Source organism: Sabethes cyaneus, chromosome 2 (assembly GCF_943734655.1).
Source record: "Sabethes cyaneus chromosome 2, idSabCyanKW18_F2, whole genome shotgun sequence".
Classification (NCBI taxonomy): Eukaryota; Metazoa; Arthropoda; class Insecta; order Diptera; family Culicidae; genus Sabethes; species Sabethes cyaneus.
This window is the reverse complement of record NC_071354.1, coordinates 1,022,720-1,040,503: the sequence shown is the minus strand read 5'-3', so window position 1 is coordinate 1,040,503 and position 17,784 is coordinate 1,022,720. Positions and strand designations below refer to the sequence as shown.

At 37.7% G+C, this 17,784-nt stretch overlaps 1 protein-coding gene across 1 annotated transcript in view; it reads left to right on the top strand.

Annotated features, from left to right (window-relative positions):
* Nucleotides 1-16,762, top strand: part of LOC128737751 (uncharacterized) — a 40,002-nt gene extending 23,240 nt beyond the window's left edge. Inside the window, exons 2-6 of the mRNA XM_053832455.1 lie at nucleotides 10,964-11,187; nucleotides 15,238-15,382; nucleotides 15,464-15,757; nucleotides 16,218-16,331; nucleotides 16,399-16,762. Coding sequence (XP_053688430.1) covers nucleotides 10,964-11,187; nucleotides 15,238-15,382; nucleotides 15,464-15,757; nucleotides 16,218-16,331; nucleotides 16,399-16,463 — 842 coding nt within the window. The 3' untranslated portion in view covers nucleotides 16,464-16,762. The remainder of the gene's footprint in view (nucleotides 1-10,963; nucleotides 11,188-15,237; nucleotides 15,383-15,463; nucleotides 15,758-16,217; nucleotides 16,332-16,398) is intronic.
* The last annotated feature ends 1,022 nt before the right edge of the window (nucleotides 16,763-17,784 follow it).

The following is a 17,784-nucleotide window of genomic DNA, read 5'->3' as shown; positions in this document are numbered from 1 at the left end:
GTACGATAATGACTTTCCTCTGTTTTCATTAAACGGCTATTCCAGTTTGTCAATGTTTTCATGTTGAACTCAGCCTACAATTTGATTCTGTGAGAACATGCTTTAGATTGACAATATGCTCTAATCACGATTAATTTGTCAAGCCTCTATTGAAACGGAAAGCATCAGACTACACGAAGGCTGTATGTACACACTGTCACCTATTTTCTATTCACACGACATGTTGGGTGTGGCATTATCAATTTGAGAGGCCGGCTCAGTGATCAATATATCAGACGACAACGGACAATCGGGAAGAGATTCTGTAGTAGAACATGCAATGCTGGAAATCAATTAGAAGATATCTATGATATTAATCGCTTCAATATCATGTACTATCATTCGCCAAACCCAAGGTACCAACGCAACGCACTGCTTCAGTTTTTAGTAATTTTAATTGGAACAATGTTTGTCGAAGTTGTACCCACTTGCGATTTGCATGAAGTTATAGAGTTAAGTACTTTATTTTCCAGGAGAAAAGCCATTTGAAATACAGTCTGGTTGACATTGGTTGGTTGGTTGACATACACCTTATTCCACAACAATTCACCCAAATCTTAATTTTATTTAGGTCAGGTACAATTTTTAACACTTTGCGGTATGAATGTTCTATATCGATTGTCAGTCACACACAAATTTAGCTGCCACACAAATCACTTTATTATTCAAAAGATTTCCCTGACAATATCAAAAGGGAAGAGAGAGAAGAAAAAGATAGTAAGAGAAGAAAAAACTGTATCAGCAGCAGCTTCAGCATGGCATAAGAAATAAGCTGCAGCTTTATAAGCATCATTAACAACCTACTCAGATATGGTAATGTTCTGTGTTCTTCCTTTTTCTCGTCTTTTTTCTGTGTTCCAACATTATGAACTTTGCAATTGTATATTAGGGTGGAGTTAATACGCTTGAATTCAGTCGTTCAGACTACATCTAGTCCATTAATTTTGCTTGGAAGTACTGTTAATGGGAAAGTGATTTTTTCGAAGATCTTCTATTCTTATTGAGAATGTTATCCAATACCAGTGAGCAAACTCTTCAGTACAGTGTAGTAAAATTTACTTTTATGTTTTCTTCTGCTACTGTTTTATTTTGATCCTTTCTAAAACTTAGCACTAGTTGATATATTGACAGTGATTACAAATCATTGTATATTTTCGCAAATTTGCGTTGGAAGAACCCTTACGGACCAATAGCATAATCAGTCTCAATCGATCAGCTGTAACAATTCATTCGATATTATAAAGTTCTGAATCTATTCTATAAAGGCGGTTGAAATCGAACGATGAAAAACTTACATTTTTAATATATTTTCATATCCTTCCTTTTGGAAGGTGTTCCACAGAATGTTCCAAAGAGCGCAGCATCCATCAAACATGAATTTCCCACTGGTAGAAGTGCGACGTTACAACTTTCAACAACCCTCTTCATATCATTGACAACGGAGAAAGTCGATGGGGTTCAACACAAAATTGCGAGAACGTCTTACGCGGACAGAAGCCTTCGATTTTCAGTCACTAGCAAAAAAAGCCTGATGCGGGTGAATAGTCGACGGGTAAATCTTCCTCATAACCAGTAGACTACGGTCGTTATTATTTATGAGCTTCCACCATCGCATTCCACCAACCGGGCGGTGAAGAATGAAATGGAGCTGAAAGATGAAGAAGGGCGAATAAATTAAAGAAAGTGGTTGATAGGGTACATCAATGGCGATTGATTCTCAATTTCTTTCTACTCTGCGTACGAAACTGTAGCTTCTATCTGGTTGCCACGTGATGATTGGATGCACAAGCTCTGTCAAGCTAATGCTGATGAATGAGACGGAACTAATGTACGATAAGTTCTTGAACTGGAATTGCATAGTGAAATATAATAAACTGTACAACTGATGTCAAACAAATATGTAATTTTAATATCACTCTATTTCAACCTCGATTATGCGTACTTAGAATGATTTTATAAAAAAAAAACAATTCTCTTTGTCACTATTTATTCACTTTATTTTTTTACCAGGCAGAAAATGGTAGAACGACTTATTAATACCGAAATTTAAGGGAAGAATCGCATACTTGCATAAATATGCAAGAAGAAGCTTTAAATTTACGTTGAAGGAAGCTCTAGTTTCAAGAGAAACCCAAAAACTGCAATGTGGGCTAAAATATGACATAACACGTTATGTATTACTGTAACGTTGTAAGATATTTTTGAACTTTCACACTATAAAGAAACACAATTAGATTACAGCCTAAAGCGAATGCCCGTATTTGCTGGGAAGGAAGAATTTCCGGTCCAAAGCATCTACACGATTGACTTCCCTTTCAAGATAAAGGGATCCCGCAGCGCCCAATGATACAAATCAAGGAGCTTTGGATTTTCCTTTCGACTCCGTAAGCTTGTTTTCGTTCTCTGGAGTGTCTGAAGCTCAACAAAAACCGAAACAATGATACCTGCGTGTGTTCCCAAATAGATAAATTTTCTCCCACTCGCAACAGGAGTTTGTTATTTTGGTGAAAATATGAGCTTCAATGTGCGCTCACCCTTAGCATAGCACGTTTGGTAAGACATACTTCTAGCATGCTTTTTGGATCTGTCATGTGCGGTAAATGAACCGAACGGAGTAAGACTTTATTTTCTAACGCTGGTCCTACAGAAAATGACTCTGCTCAGTTTGTTCAAGCCAGACAAAAAAATTCACGAATTACACGAACATGTTTATTACATGTCAGCGTTTTGTTGTAATGAAACAATTGACATTTATTTTTTCTTGGGGCAATCAATTTCGAATATTACAAATCTCAAATTATACTCCAAAACGTCATATTGGTTAAAAATATAATAGAATATGTTCTGATTAAATAGTTTTGTGAAATTTGAATTTCCAATTTAAAATATTGTGGCAAATCGAAGATTCACAATGAGCGAACTTAATTGTGAAGCATTAAGTATTAGAATAAGTGTGATATTATCGATACAGGTACATTGATGTAGCTGTAGAAAGACTACTTCAATGTTCATGGACGAAAAACCAATTTTGCTGCATATTGCTGCAATGCTTGGTATGATGTCGAGCTTACAAGAGCACATATGTGTGACACTGAAACCTATGTACTAAATCTACGCGTAGCGCGTGTAGAAGACAGCATAGAGAGAATTTATAAATTGCCGTGATTAAAGGATTTATAAAATGGATCTGTTCTACAGCTCCAATCTCGACCGTCGTGTGCTTGGCAGAAGCGATGCTACCAGCAGATCGTGCCCGCATCTATCTTTCCTCGTTTCCACCATTTCTTGCGAGTAGAATGGATTGGTTCTATATGTTGCAAACCATGCGGTAACAGTATCTAGCTGAATGTAGGCTCTTGGACGAGATCTGCATCATAGAAAACTTTCCAAGGAATCTCATGCATACGATTAAATCAAAGCTTTTTTAGCCTCGGCTCTAGACACAGCTAAACGAGCAGCATCGGCATAAGAATCATGAAAACTGTTATTAGGGAGTGTATCGAAAAGTAATCTTAAACTTTTAATTTAGAAATAAAAATAAAATTGGCCACAGCTGGAGGTAGTTTGGTGTTTTTGTTTGCTGAAGCTGTTTTCGGTAAACTACTATTATAGGATAAATTAGACATCATGGGTGGATGCCAAATATGACCAGAATAGAGAAGAAAGTTTTTGCTTCTTGTAGGTACAATGGCATTTCGTTTCTTCTTCAAACATTCGTTCAAATAAATTTCAGAATTTATTGTCCCTTTAGTGATAAAAGTAGAAAATCGCAAGACACATGTACAGACAATTTGCCAGACAAACACCGTTTAACCAAATTTTTCCAGCGCAACAGTCGTATTCGCTATCGGCACACTCTTTTCAACCGATTTAGTGTACAACTGAGGCCCCGCCAGGCAGTGTTTTGAAATGTTCTTTCACATATGTTTCGTTCTATATCAAAATGCACCGATTGGTGCTATCTAGAATGTGTTCGTATAGCTTGCAAGCTCTCGATATAGCACGATGTTGTTGCTCCGAAGTTTGTTTTGGTGCTTTTTGCTTTTAGTATGTCTTCAAACCTATTCCCAGCTGGCTTCGAGGTACGACACTGGTCTTGACGAAAGCCAGTCGTCGTATGTTCGAATCTCGGTCGGGAGAGGCTGCTGAGCAAAAACAGAAGGTCAAGCTTCGGGAACGGAATGTTGTAGCACCCCTTGGCTTTTGCTTTATTTATGTCTTCAAATCTTTCATTCTCATGAAGATAATTCACAACTTTCTGAACCAATTGGGAAAAGCTAGCATGAGGTTTTCGTCCACTGCTTGGTAGATCCTTCAGTTTCAGGGAACACTGCTTACTAAATTTTTCAATGGTGCGTTGCACATTCTCCGGACAAATTTAATTTTTTCGCGATTTGATTGAACATCCTTTTCGATATACCAAATGTGCAGGATTTTATTTTTAGTTTTCGATTCAATCCGCATTTTGGAAACAACTTTGTAAACGTGAACAAGCTTTCATTTGCATTTTTTTGCCGATTTCCGTAAATTTTATTATTTGACTTTCCGTCGTTCCGTGTTAATACGTCGTATACTCATCTTTCGAGTTCTTCAGGCTATGTAGAGCCCATAGACAATTGATTTCAAACAAAAACTTTTGAACAATATCACAAACAAAAAAAAACAAAACAAAAACTTGTGGGTTGTGGGGTGACAAAAACTTTAAAAATAATTGGCCTAAATTGGCAATGGCCTAAATGTGATTCTCCAAGTACACGGAAATAAATTAGATTCCGATGCCATGAATGAAATCATGAAATCATGAAATGTGAATTCCTGTCAAATCATGACTGAACTGCCATATCAGACAGCACAAAATCATGAATAATAGTTTATGATTTTGCGTTGTGTTGTACTGCAAGAAGCTCGTGATATTATGATTATTATTCATGGTGTATTTTCATAAATCATAAGCTAGAAACCTGGAATCATGAGTCATTTTGCTCGTTTTGGAGATCAAATTTCTATCCATGTATTAAAAACAAAACTGTTGATTGAAGTTTTTGCGCAGGGCGGATTTGGTTATAATTTTTGTTATTTTAAATTCTAACGAGACCAAGTTTATAACAAAACCAAGTTTATAACAGAAGTCATCCTGTTATAAATTTGTTGTTTTCATTTGATCGGGATGCAGCTCGCATTTAGCTATGCGTAAACCATAATCCAACCGAAAAATGGTTTGCATTGTTGTTAATAACTTGTTATCAACTTGTTTATGTCTCCAACATCACCATTGGCATTGGTTATTGCTGCTACTACCGCAGGCGGCACAAGTTGACAGCTTGGCTTAACTGTGACCGAGGTTCTTAGACGTAGCAGCTCCAACACGGTACATAAAATAGCCGCAGGTAGCAAACATGTACTCCTGCAACGGAATAAGGTACGCTGCTGCCCTCTCACTCAGGCTGCGATGCTATTGCCTCTGACCTATTCTTTGACGTTATCGCTACAAGACATCAGCCTCTATAGCATCAGTTCATGGTTTCTTAGCTACAGTTTGAGAAAGTGCGGAGGCACAACAAAAGCATCATCGCCGCATCCAACCGTCTGCTGTTGGCAGTGAATCTACTCGAACGAAGTGGGAGAGTAATACAAGAGCGGTAGTGAAAAGTGAATAAACATTATATGCAGATTGTAAGTAGGTGGCAGTTTCTTAGAAGCTCTCAAAGCAATTTTCAAGTCAAATCTGGTCGTTCGCATATCCTGCATTGTGTTGTTAAGATTGCGCTATTGACTCTCTGTTCGCGATAGCGATGGAAGGGTAACCGAACGGCCATCAGGAGCATCGCAGCCGGAAGCGTTTTCGCGCAATGCGACAGCTTCTGCTTACTGAAGCAGCGCGACACGTTCTGTAGAAGTAAACTGCAAAAATAAGAACTGTTCTTACTTCCTATGTTACTTATATATATTGGAAAATAATTACTAACTAGTGTTTTAAAAACCTTTCAAATCCTGTGACAATTTTTACATAGTTTTTTTTTCAAATAATTGTCAAACATTTAATTCACAGAGTAGAAAACGTAAAAAGTAGTTTACAATGCAACGCATTAGTTAACGTAAAGCAACAATGCATTACATACCTACATAGATACATGATGGATCTGCTCAACTTTGTATTATGCATTCTCTATTCAATTACTACCAAAATAGCACCTAGCGAGATTGCCATGCATAACACTAATCGAAAACTACTGCAAATTATGGCCAATGGAAAACTTTTTCCAAAATATGTAATTTCATGCCCACACGTAGCCAGTTTCCTATTTCGATCTCACAATTTACGAGTTCAATATGCAGTCGGTACTGCCGACGATTACAACTTCCTACGCCAGATAGCAACCAGCAAACTGTATTATATCGATGTTTCCATTCAGCGTCAAACTTATCTAACAAACTAGACTACCAGTTATCCCTATCTACACCATCATTTTTCCACCGGCAGAACGTTCCTGATCGGCGAATCACCCGGAAGGTGGCAAATTTTCTATGAAAGCAATGCCATTTTCGAACAATCAGTTTTCAGATCCCGTTAGTGGTGTGGTTCATTCTCTTGTGCTTGCTTTTAGATACATATATAGTGATATAGGACTTTCGCTTACAAGAAAAGACCTTTACCCACGCCGACGGCGACGAATGCTGGCCCATTATCTGCATCGGTACACGTTCAGGTTCATATTAGTCGGGCCCACGTATAAGCAGAGGTGATATGAAATAGGTCGAGACACATCCGCATCCCGGAAGTTGGCGGAAAATGGAAATTGAAAATGGCCGTATGTATTATTTATAGCAATATTTTAAAAAGTCTGACTGTGAGTAACCTTAGCGGTCTTAAAAAAGGTGAACAACAGAACTGAAAAGGGTTCGGGGTGCTTCGCATTGTTGGGACACTGAACACCCTTTTACGGCTTGTATGTGTGTCGAAGCGAGCGTATTTTACTTACCAGGAGCATGGTGAAGAGACGAAACTAATAAAAAAGGACATTAATTTTCCGAACAGGAGAGAATGCTGGTGATTTAAGAAGTTGAGGAAAGTAACGCTTTAATGATATATTCAAACAGAGCAAATGCAGTCTGGACAATCTGTTCAATTCTATTTATGCAACTGTTTTTACATATGAGCCTTAGAACGTTTTAAGTTTTCGAAAATAGTCTTTTCAATGAATTATTATTTTTCATGTTACATGTTTAACCCTTTATAAGGCCGTGGCAATTTCAATTTTTTTTAATTATAGAAGCAAAATAAAAAATTTTTGTTGGTGGCAATATAGTTGCCACACTGCCTTATAAAGGGTTAAATCACGCTATTTACTTCACAGTAACGCAACTAAAGCTGTTCAAACGTTCGCTCAATTTATGAGCATGTAGCGATTAGTCTGAAAAAAATGGTGTTGTATGCGCTAAACTACTGCACTATGTTATAGTATTGCACTGCTGCAGAGAAAAAATATAGCAAATTAAGCTACAATTTCATCTAGATATCGATTTCAAAATGTCTCAAAAATAAAAGCCATATTCAACATAAACGAAAATACGTGTGTATACAAAGTAACTGATCCTGGTGGTCTAGAACAGAAGTGCTTGTGCACTACTGGGCTTTAAAGCTTTCTTCAGATAGTATTGGAACAAATACAATTGCGTGTATTTCAATAGTTTATTATTGAATTCAAGATCTTGTCTTACACAAATGTAGCATTTTCTTCATACTTTTAAGAAAAAATACGGATAAAATTATTCGTCACGGTTTCGAAGGAATTCTTGAACTTTTCCTGTAACAAGGCTTATTAGGCGGCGCACACTTTCTTCGTCCATCGTTTTGGCTATCTCATTCCTCCAGGTCTCTCATCTGATTGATGTCTTTGACAACTTTTCCTTTTGCCTTGAGTCTCCTTTTCATGATCGCCCAGTATTTCTCAATAGAGCGGAACTGGGGGCAATTAGGTGGGTTAAGGTCTTTCGGAACAAACTGGACCCCTTTTTTCTGCGTACCATTCTTGAATGATCTTGCTGTAGTGACAGCTTGTCAAATCTGGCCAAAACATCACGGGATGGTGGTGGGATCGAATGAACGGCAAAACTCGTTTTTGGAGACACTGCTTTTGGTACAATTACGACGTCATTGCCTTATTTGCAACGAAAACTTTCGTTTTTCTGCCACAGCTGCAAATGCCCTGCCAAATCATAAGTTTTCGTGCAAATTTGTCGGCAAAAACAACTTTAAATTTGCTTGGAACATCCCCGGAGCCGTTTCCAAGTAAAAAATTTTACCTGGCATTTGCCCGAAGTCAGCCTTGACATAGGTTTCATCGTCCATCAGAAGACACCCGTCGAACTTGGTTAGCACCCGGTCGTATAGCTTTCGAGCACGGATTTTGGCCACACTATTCTGTTTTATGGTTCGGTTTGGCTGTTTGCTAGCTCGAAGCTCGAAGCTCCGCTTCCCGGAGTCGAATTCTCTTCACGGTACTATGGGCAGCATCGAATTTTCTGACCAAATCACGGTCCGACAGATTGGGATTCCTCTTGATGGTCTTCAAAATGTTACCACCTAGTTTCCGGTCGACTGTTCCACTCCGATGATTTACTTGAGGCTTCCGAATCGTCGTCAATGTTTCCTTATACCGTTTGATAACACGCCATACGGTATTTCTGGGCAATTTCAGCTGTTTAGCTAGCCTAGATGCAGACCACAATGGATTTTCAAAATAACTGTGCACAATTTTTTCCTTTCTTTCGGCTTCTATGTTGTTTTGTTTACAAAATACAGTCGTTTTGCGGAATGTCAAAAATATATAGGTGAAGCTAAACAAAATTCCGACGCGTGGGCGCCAAGAACTTCCAAATCTACAATATGAGCAAAAGTTTGTTCCAATTCTAAACGAAGCAAGCTTTATATTTACATTTGCTGTACGTATTAGCAATTTTTTATATTGGAACGTATTAGTTCGACTCAGAATCAATAGAGTTATTACCTTAGTCGCTGATTCTTAGAGGGATTCGGCTAGTTTCAACTAAAAAAGCTTTCTTGGCATAAACTCGCAAGCATACAGCGGAGAATTCGGGAAAACATGTGGCACGAAATCGTTACAGAATAGATATAATTCAACATTTGTACTTAGCAGATTCGCAGAAATGGTCTGTGATTTTTCTGGCTTCTTTTGAAGCAGCAGATATCATCGTGCTGTAAACGATTGGAAGTTGTTCTTTTTATCGCATCTGTCGGACGATTGTGATCAGATCACACCGACCAGCTACAGTCGTAATTTCAGGAATGTAAAATATCCGTAACGACCGATAGCTGGAACGTGTGCGCATAACAGAATGTCGTGTTCGTGTTTTTCGTTTATTTTCCGTGTCTCCAATTCGAAAAGAATAGCTCTTTGGGATTTTATTTTCTGTGCAAACATAAGAAAGAAGGCGTTGTATTTATATTTTGAGAGAAAATGGCTCCGTCCAGCAACGCCTTAATCTGCATGCGATCAGCTGAGTCCTAAACGTTGCCGTAGGATGAAGTGAGGAGACACGGAATGGAATCTGGAAGGGGATTACCGGAACGTCGTTAGATGTTTTGATTGGTGTTCATAAAACGTGAGCAGAAATATTTCTGCTGTTTTTTGTTGAGAAACGTTACTGCTATTGCTTTGGAATAGCTTTTCCTTTTTCATTCAAATTGCGTATTAGATCTTTTAAAAAGGTTACATACACAATAATCTAGCTTATATGTTATATAAAAACATTTAACAACACATTAACAAAAAACTCATAATGAATCATTCAACTTTAAGAATAAAACTATGTAATTAAGGTATTGTTAACTGATAACGACAATCTTTTTTCGAAGTTCTGTTATGCTTTGCCGGAAAAAATCTCTCAAAAACTATTCACCAGTAAAAGAAAATAAACGGTAAATTGTTCATGCAGCACAGGCGAATGCAACGGCGGAAGTTTCCTTCCCAGCTATAATTTCGCGCTTTGATAAACTTGCTCATGGAAATCATTTTTCCAACTCAATCTATGATGAATATTTTATAAATAATTTAAGCAGATTGTTGAGTACTACTTCATTGGGTGCTCCACTTAGCACTGCCTAGCATGGCAGCAGCAGAAGCGATCCAGCATTCTGTCTGTTGGGCAAAGTACACTTCAGGTTTGAACCCTAGGCTTGCGTTCAGGTGAGTTTATCTCGTGTTTTACAATGGCTTCGCTCTACTAGAACAAAAAAACTTTCTTCTCTATGTCGCGGTTTGAATTCCTGTTCGGTAGGAGCTTTTAACTGGGGCAGAAGCAATCACCAGAAGGCCGAAAAAGAGTAAGCGATACTCGTGCGCGGTGGGTATCACTTCACTTGTGGGGGTGAGAATCCATTCCACGGGACACGAATAGTAAGACATCCGTAGTAACAAAGAACTGAACTTCTGCTTTGCACTCTGGTTTTCTCACAGCGTTTCCGGTTGCAGACAACCAGGACAGAATGTGCGCGTGTTTTTACTAGTGTCTACTGGGATGGGAAAGTTAACACAGCGGAAGGAACTTTACCCGTGACGATTCAGGCTGACCGGAACAGGAAGTTGGCCAAAAAGCTGAAAGGGTACGGACGATAGGGGAATAGAATTAAACCGAATAAAAACTAACTGTATTTACTTGTTTTGTTTCGAAAATGCCTTCGTGATTGAAATTTTAAGGAGCCCGTATACTGTATTGTCTTTAAAAGCACACAATCGAGTCAACTCATTATTGTCCTTGAGGATTTACTATCGATGCCATATTGAAAATACATACCAATTTTTTTACTAAAGAGACACACCCCATTGAACATCGTACATACCCCATTGAACTGCAACTGGTATTAAATTGAACTAATCTAGATTTGTTTTCTAATCTGTTTCAGATCACATGGACTCAATCTGTAAAAACCACTTTCTACAACAATTGTATAGGAAAATAGATGGTGCTACTCTCTCCTCCAAGAACGAGAGAAACCTAAACTGTGTTATCACATTTCAAACACACTCAATACTGCAAAGATTTATGTTACGTTTCGATATGCTACAACTAGACTGTAATGATCATTTATATGTATATGATGGAGCACACGCTGTGGGCACACATAAGGTAAGCTTCAATTCAAAAGTCAGAATACATAATTCAAAAGAAAGATTGTGGAAGTTTGTGTGAAATTCAAATTCAAATCATTCAAATCATATGTAATTCCATGGCAACAGAAAAAAACAGTTTTGAGGAATATATAATATTGTCACACTAAGTATTGTCCCTCATGCGAAATAAAAGCGATTCGGGTTTTTTGCATTCTGAACATTGCACTTCAGGCTAATATTAACAATTTTGTTTTAGTTTGGGAACCTCCTCCTCCCTCTCTTACGGCTTCTTAATTTCGAACGCATAACAAATTGGTGGACATTCAAGCATAAAAGTCAGTGTTTTAAACATAAAGTTCTAAGCAATACAAAAGGTTTGAAAAAATACAAAAACTGAAATATCGAAAAAAGAATCAAGTGAATTGCCGTTCTTGAGATATTTATGGTACCTACCGACTTTTGAAAGTCGGCTAAAACTCGTTTTGAGAAAAACGGAATTGAAGTTTTTGTTTTAGTTAGTTCCAGACGCGCGGTACGCGCGGTAGGAATAGCTGTGACTTTGTCAATTTTTATTATTCATCCAAATGGCTTCAAACACATATGCTCAAAATGTTAATCTTTGTGAATAATCAATTCCAATTCAATAAATCAATCGTAAAAGAGGCTACAAAGCTCGCGCCACGCAGCAAGAATGCCGGATTAAAAAGAGAACCCGAAAGAGACCGAAGATTTCAAGACAGACAGAGCCTGCAACTGTTAGATATGCGATGTCGATGAAAATGCTGGAATAGCGAGTGTTCGGGACAATTGGAGAAGAACAGCATCAGAATCCCGTCCCCATCGCCATACGAGTAATAGGTGCAAAGCACAAATCTACCACACAACTATGAGGAAAGTGCTGCTGCTCGAGCCACAAATGCTGATACCTAATACATATATGAATTCTTAAAATGTTAACAAACATTTAAAATAAAATTTTCACACAGTAACACACTTACTTATATTTATTAATTCTGCAAATATCCAGTAAATGAATAACAGAGAGATATATATTTAAAAAAACAACGAATAGCGTAGCATAGCATAGCACAGACAACCGTACACACCATGGTGGCTGATATGGTGTACCCATAAGAACACCATACACCTGGCCATGTCCTTACAATTGTAGAAATGCGTACGTTATTTGGACACCTACTTTAAGAGGATGCGCAAAAACTCACGCAATCTTCATAGGTGTTCTTGTACCCAGTAGTATACGATATGAATATAATAGTAAAAATAAAATGAAATGGAGCATATATGGGAAAAATAGAACAATCTCACCAGCAATCCATAGAATGAAATATAATTGCGTCATTTGGGTTTCCATCATGTGCATTATTCAAACTTGTCACGGCCAAAGTTTTCTCTGTACAGTAGGAGGTGCTTGATGAACTAAAACAAAACAAATCATTAGAATAACATATTGGGCTTACCTGGTCGTGTGGCTCAGTCGTCTACCCAAAATCTCAGTTTTGAAATCAGGCAGCTGGGAACCACACAACTCGTACCTCCTCGCTTAGCTGCTCAATAGAGCATTACCGGGAATGGCCGCGTGGAGGCGCTAGGTAGGGGCTTGAGATGGCAAGAGCTATGCTGGTCGCTTTCTTGTTTGCCTTCCCCATTTCATACCTATATTTAAAAAAGCATCGAATATATAAAAAAACCATAAAGTCTAAAGTCATAAAGGGCGATATGGCTACTGCTATTCTAAATAAACTATGACAGAAAGATCGAAAGGCGTTGTAGGTTTACTGTTTTACGAACTATCATTAAAGTGAATATTTCGTGTACGAATGGCAAAACACATCATATTCCTCGTATCCAACACAAAATCAAGTGCAACAATCGAAGTTTACCAAACTATTAATAACTCATTCATTCAAGAGTAGGTTTACGCTGGAAATCGGCCGATTGCATAAGCAAACAAAAACCTCTGGCCTAATGAGTCGTCCAAGTCTGTCATGTTGACGCTTGCCGATTTGTGCATACATATTCTACCATATGCTGCATTCAATTTAGCCACAGTTGTTGTTCGGAATACTCCACACACATTTCCGCTATATCCCCGCCCAATTATAAAGGATTGAATGCGTGAAAATCAAATAATTCTAAAGATTTTCTTCAATTCAAAATAATTATTTTACCCTATTACCAGCCTTATCAAATCTAAATGCACAAAGTTCTACGGTCACTTTGAAGGCACACAATTTATCTTGATTGCACATAATCTGCTGCTTCCGATTTTCCGTACGTATGTATGTACATCACTAGTGCATGTAGCAAGAAGGAAACGATTGAGTGGAATGGCACCTTCTATTCCACCACATGGTGCAATGCACGTTTCTCAATTTAGACCGGATTTATCGTATAGAGACAAAATCCACAAGTGAAAGACGACCCACAGAATAAACAATGGGGCTACCTCATCCCATCGTTTTGAAGATTTTTCCCACAGTAGTTAGAAATTTGAATATTTTCCTCACCCATCCGCTGTTATTCCCTTGCAAAATAACATTGGATTGGTTCTTCAACAACGGCTTGCTGCTATAATCCGACCCGGTGAACCAATGCTGTTATTTATAAACGGTACCTCTATGTCTACCGTTTCTTCCGTGCCGAGAAAATGAGATGAAACTCATACCACTTGAAGTCCTGCCGGTGGTCTAGTTCTGGTCTGTTGTACGCTTGTATGGCTGCTCGCAAACGTTGTATGGCTGCTTTGCAAACAGTTGACTAAACTTCTATGAAAAAAAAAAAATAAAATAAAAATGCTCCTCGTCTTCAACAAGCTGCTCTTGATATTTTGTATCCATGCAAAACAGTGTATCGTGCTATTCGTGTTCATAGATACACACTATGCTATACGTAGATAGCACTGTCTTTAGAAAAAAGTGAAATCATATTGCTTGCAAGGTTTTTGTATTTGGAAACAAGGCAATATTAAGACAAAACTGTGCAGATATTGTTTGATGTAATTAATGAAACCAATTGGCTTGGTTGGCGAAATCTTACATTGCTTGTATACGGACACAATTTTTTATCAAACACAAAATCTCTCTCAGTATGTACTAATGCAATATTATGACGAATCGTGAAAAATGATAAGATAATCAAACTGACCACTAATTTTTAATCGAAATGTTATTACACAGCTGGTAGTAATAAATACTGTGAAAAGATACCATGCGTTTCCATTCATTAGCCGAGTAAAGGAAGCGGATGGCGTTGTTGAGTAAAATAATTAAAATGATTGTAATAAATAAATCGTTTGGATTGGATAACTGTCATAAAATATTAGTAAAGTAAATGATTTGCAGTTGCCAATTGCCTCAAAGCTCATTGCGCAAATTACAAATAATATGTAAGCGTAAAAGTGTAAATCAAAACTCATTATCGAAACGAAACTTTACATAAAGTTAAACCGTTTTTCTCGCGCTCGTCTGGCTACTGCTATCAGGCTGTGCAATACCATGGAGCCAGTAACGGACGAACCTAGCTGAATGTAATATGACAGGCACCAAGTTTTCTATCAATAAAGCAAATGCGATTAAATTTTCATCATGTTACCGAGCGGCAGAGTTCGTAGGAACTACGCTTACGGTAGTCGGCTTGGATTGTGCAAACGGGTGGTGCAAAATGAGAAAAACTTGCTAAAGTCCTAGTCTCTGGCTATTCGACGAGCATAGTTTCACTGGGAATCGAGGATATTATTAATGAGGGCGGGATGGAAGAGAAGTTTTAAATGTTATTAAAAATCTTACGTCACACAAAATCACTTAAGTGTTTTGATTGTTGATAAATTCGATCGTTAAGTTAATAAGTAATTTCCACGTAGAAATATCTAAAGGTTAGTTTTTGACCAACTAGCGATACTTCTGATATTCTTTAGTGATAAGTGGATTTTAAAATTTTGAACCGTTCTGCAAGCAAATAAATCGCAAGGTCAACGCAACACCATTGTGTAATTTTTAACTTGTGTTTTCATTCATCTTATTTTCATATAATTCCTCTCGTATGGCAGGCGGATTTAACCTGTAAGGATACAAAACAATCAGTGGGCGCACTGTTCACCAAGACAAACTTTCTCACATTCAAGTACGTGACCGACAACTGGGGCACGGAAACGAACGGTTTCAAAATGGTTATAACTTCGGTCAAGGATTCCAGTAAGTACCAGCAATGTACAACAGCGTTAGTTAAAGCTAATGTGACATTAAACGTTTTATTTTTTCGACCACTTTTCACAGAAATAAATTGTGCTGACTTCCGGTGCACTCAACCGGAATTTTGCATACACCAGGATTTGCTTTGTGATGGAGTGAATCACTGTGCGGATGGATCGGACGAAGCAGTCGGGTCGCTATGTCCCGCGCCGAACGAGTACATCAAGACGATCTTTGGTGTCGACCTGACGTGGATTATTCTGATCGGTGTGAGCAGTCTGGTCGTGTGTGGGTGCATCATTGGCGTGACGATATGTGTTTATTTGCGAAACTCACGCCCGGGTGCAGCACCCAATCAGCTCAACTCATCAATACAATGTAAGTGGTGGACCATGTTCCGTGAAGACAAAACAAAAAAGATTTATGTTTGTGTTTAGATTAGCATTAGTTTTGTGTTTAGATTAGCAAGGTCTAGGCATATTTTTGTGTGATTCAGTCTCACAAATTATTTTTTTCAATGTCTACAAGTGAGATATTTTAACTTATAGTTAACGAAAAAATTTCATATCGCTTTTTTCTTCTTTCTTCCTAAATATTAACAATAAGCGATCAATCATGTAACAATTTGATTTACATAAACTTTTCTTTCCATGTTTCTTTCTGATTCCGTTTTGTTTCGAAACCATTCATCCATCATCAATTATGTGATTCAATGCAATACAAACTGCCAAATCCTGCCAACAATCCATCAACAACAAAAACATGTGCTTTTTACAACTCCAACAAATCATCCCACACAACACCCACACAATCGAACATACGAAACCTCGACAATCAGTGAATCAGATGATAGAATCGAACGGTTCATCGAAGCATCTGCATGCAACACTGCCGCGGGAAACAACAACGCTACCTGCTTCGGGAAACTTGCATCACCCTGCGGGACCATTAGGTGGGATTGACCCTCGTTATTTAAAACATTTCTCTGTCAACTAACTGTTTCCGTTTCGATTATGTAGGGTACCTCCGCATTCCACACAAATTGATGGCCAAAGTCCGTCCCATTTGGTGCCTGGCAAATTAAGACAATTAGGTCCGGATTTATCGCAACAAACCTCACAAAAAGACGAGTGGTTTGTCTAGAGCTAGACAGGAAACACATAGAGCAACAAAAATGAAAATCACCAAAAATGTAAAGGAAATTCTTGCAAACACAAAAGGTAAGGAAAACTATTACCAACACTAGTTCGAGAATGAAGAAGTTCAATAATGCAGAGGAGGAAAAACAACGTGCAGCGGACAAAAGAGTAAAATAGCGACACAGCAGCAAAAACATCTGCGTCTAACCAACTGAGATAGATAGCAACAACAGCAGCAAGAAGATCAGAGAAAGCACTTACTCGAATATCATGGTCATCACATAAAGCGCTTGTAAAATTTATCTTCTTACTGCAAAATACACGCAAATGCATCTTTTTTCACGTCTAAAGCGAAAACAAAACGTGCACCTTTCGATTCAACACAAGCGACGGAAAAGTGAAAGAATCCCGAAAGGAAGTCATGCGAGAGTATCGTGATCGTGCAAACGACCAATGAATAAAGCCAAACGGCGTGCAATAGAAGAACACGAACAAATGCAAATTAGCCAAATTTTACTAGCAAAAATGAAGAACCAAAGAAGATAAGAAAACTACGAAAAGCAAAAACAAAATCATCCATTCCGATAAACGAACAAATTATACACAATTGGAGAACAATTTTTGGCACTATATGAAGTGAGTATGTGATTAAGACGCAATTAATTTTACTGGCAAATAGTGAATGAAAACTGAGGATTTTAAAATTATGTACAAAATTTTTGTTTATGTCGGGTTTTATACCTGATGTGTTTAAACATTTATATTTCTATTTGATTTTTTTACACTTTTTTCAATTCAATTTTTATAAAAATAAAATCAACCTGTGTTACGTGAATTGGGTTCGGAAAAATCTCCTATTGTTTTTCATAAATTATCCAAAGTAAGTGCTCTTATATATTTAATGCTAACTCTAACATTTTTATTTCTCTTCATAGGACTGTCTGGTTGGTCATCAAAAACCGCGCAGGGTGTAAATTGAAAGGGAGTATCAGTGTACCCAACATCTAGCAACTAATTGTATATAGCATAGCAAAAAAGAATTGCAGAACTATATATAGAGAGATTACAATTATGAATTAATGTTCGGAGGAATGTTTGGAAATACTGCATGAAGTAGATATGAGTGGATAATATGCATGGAATCACAATAGAATATGTAGTTTACAAATTATCAATAAGAAACTGAAAGAAAAATGCGAAAACCCTAAAAAACTAAACAAATTTTAATGTTAATCTAATGTAGCAAATCTAGCAACGTCGTGTTGA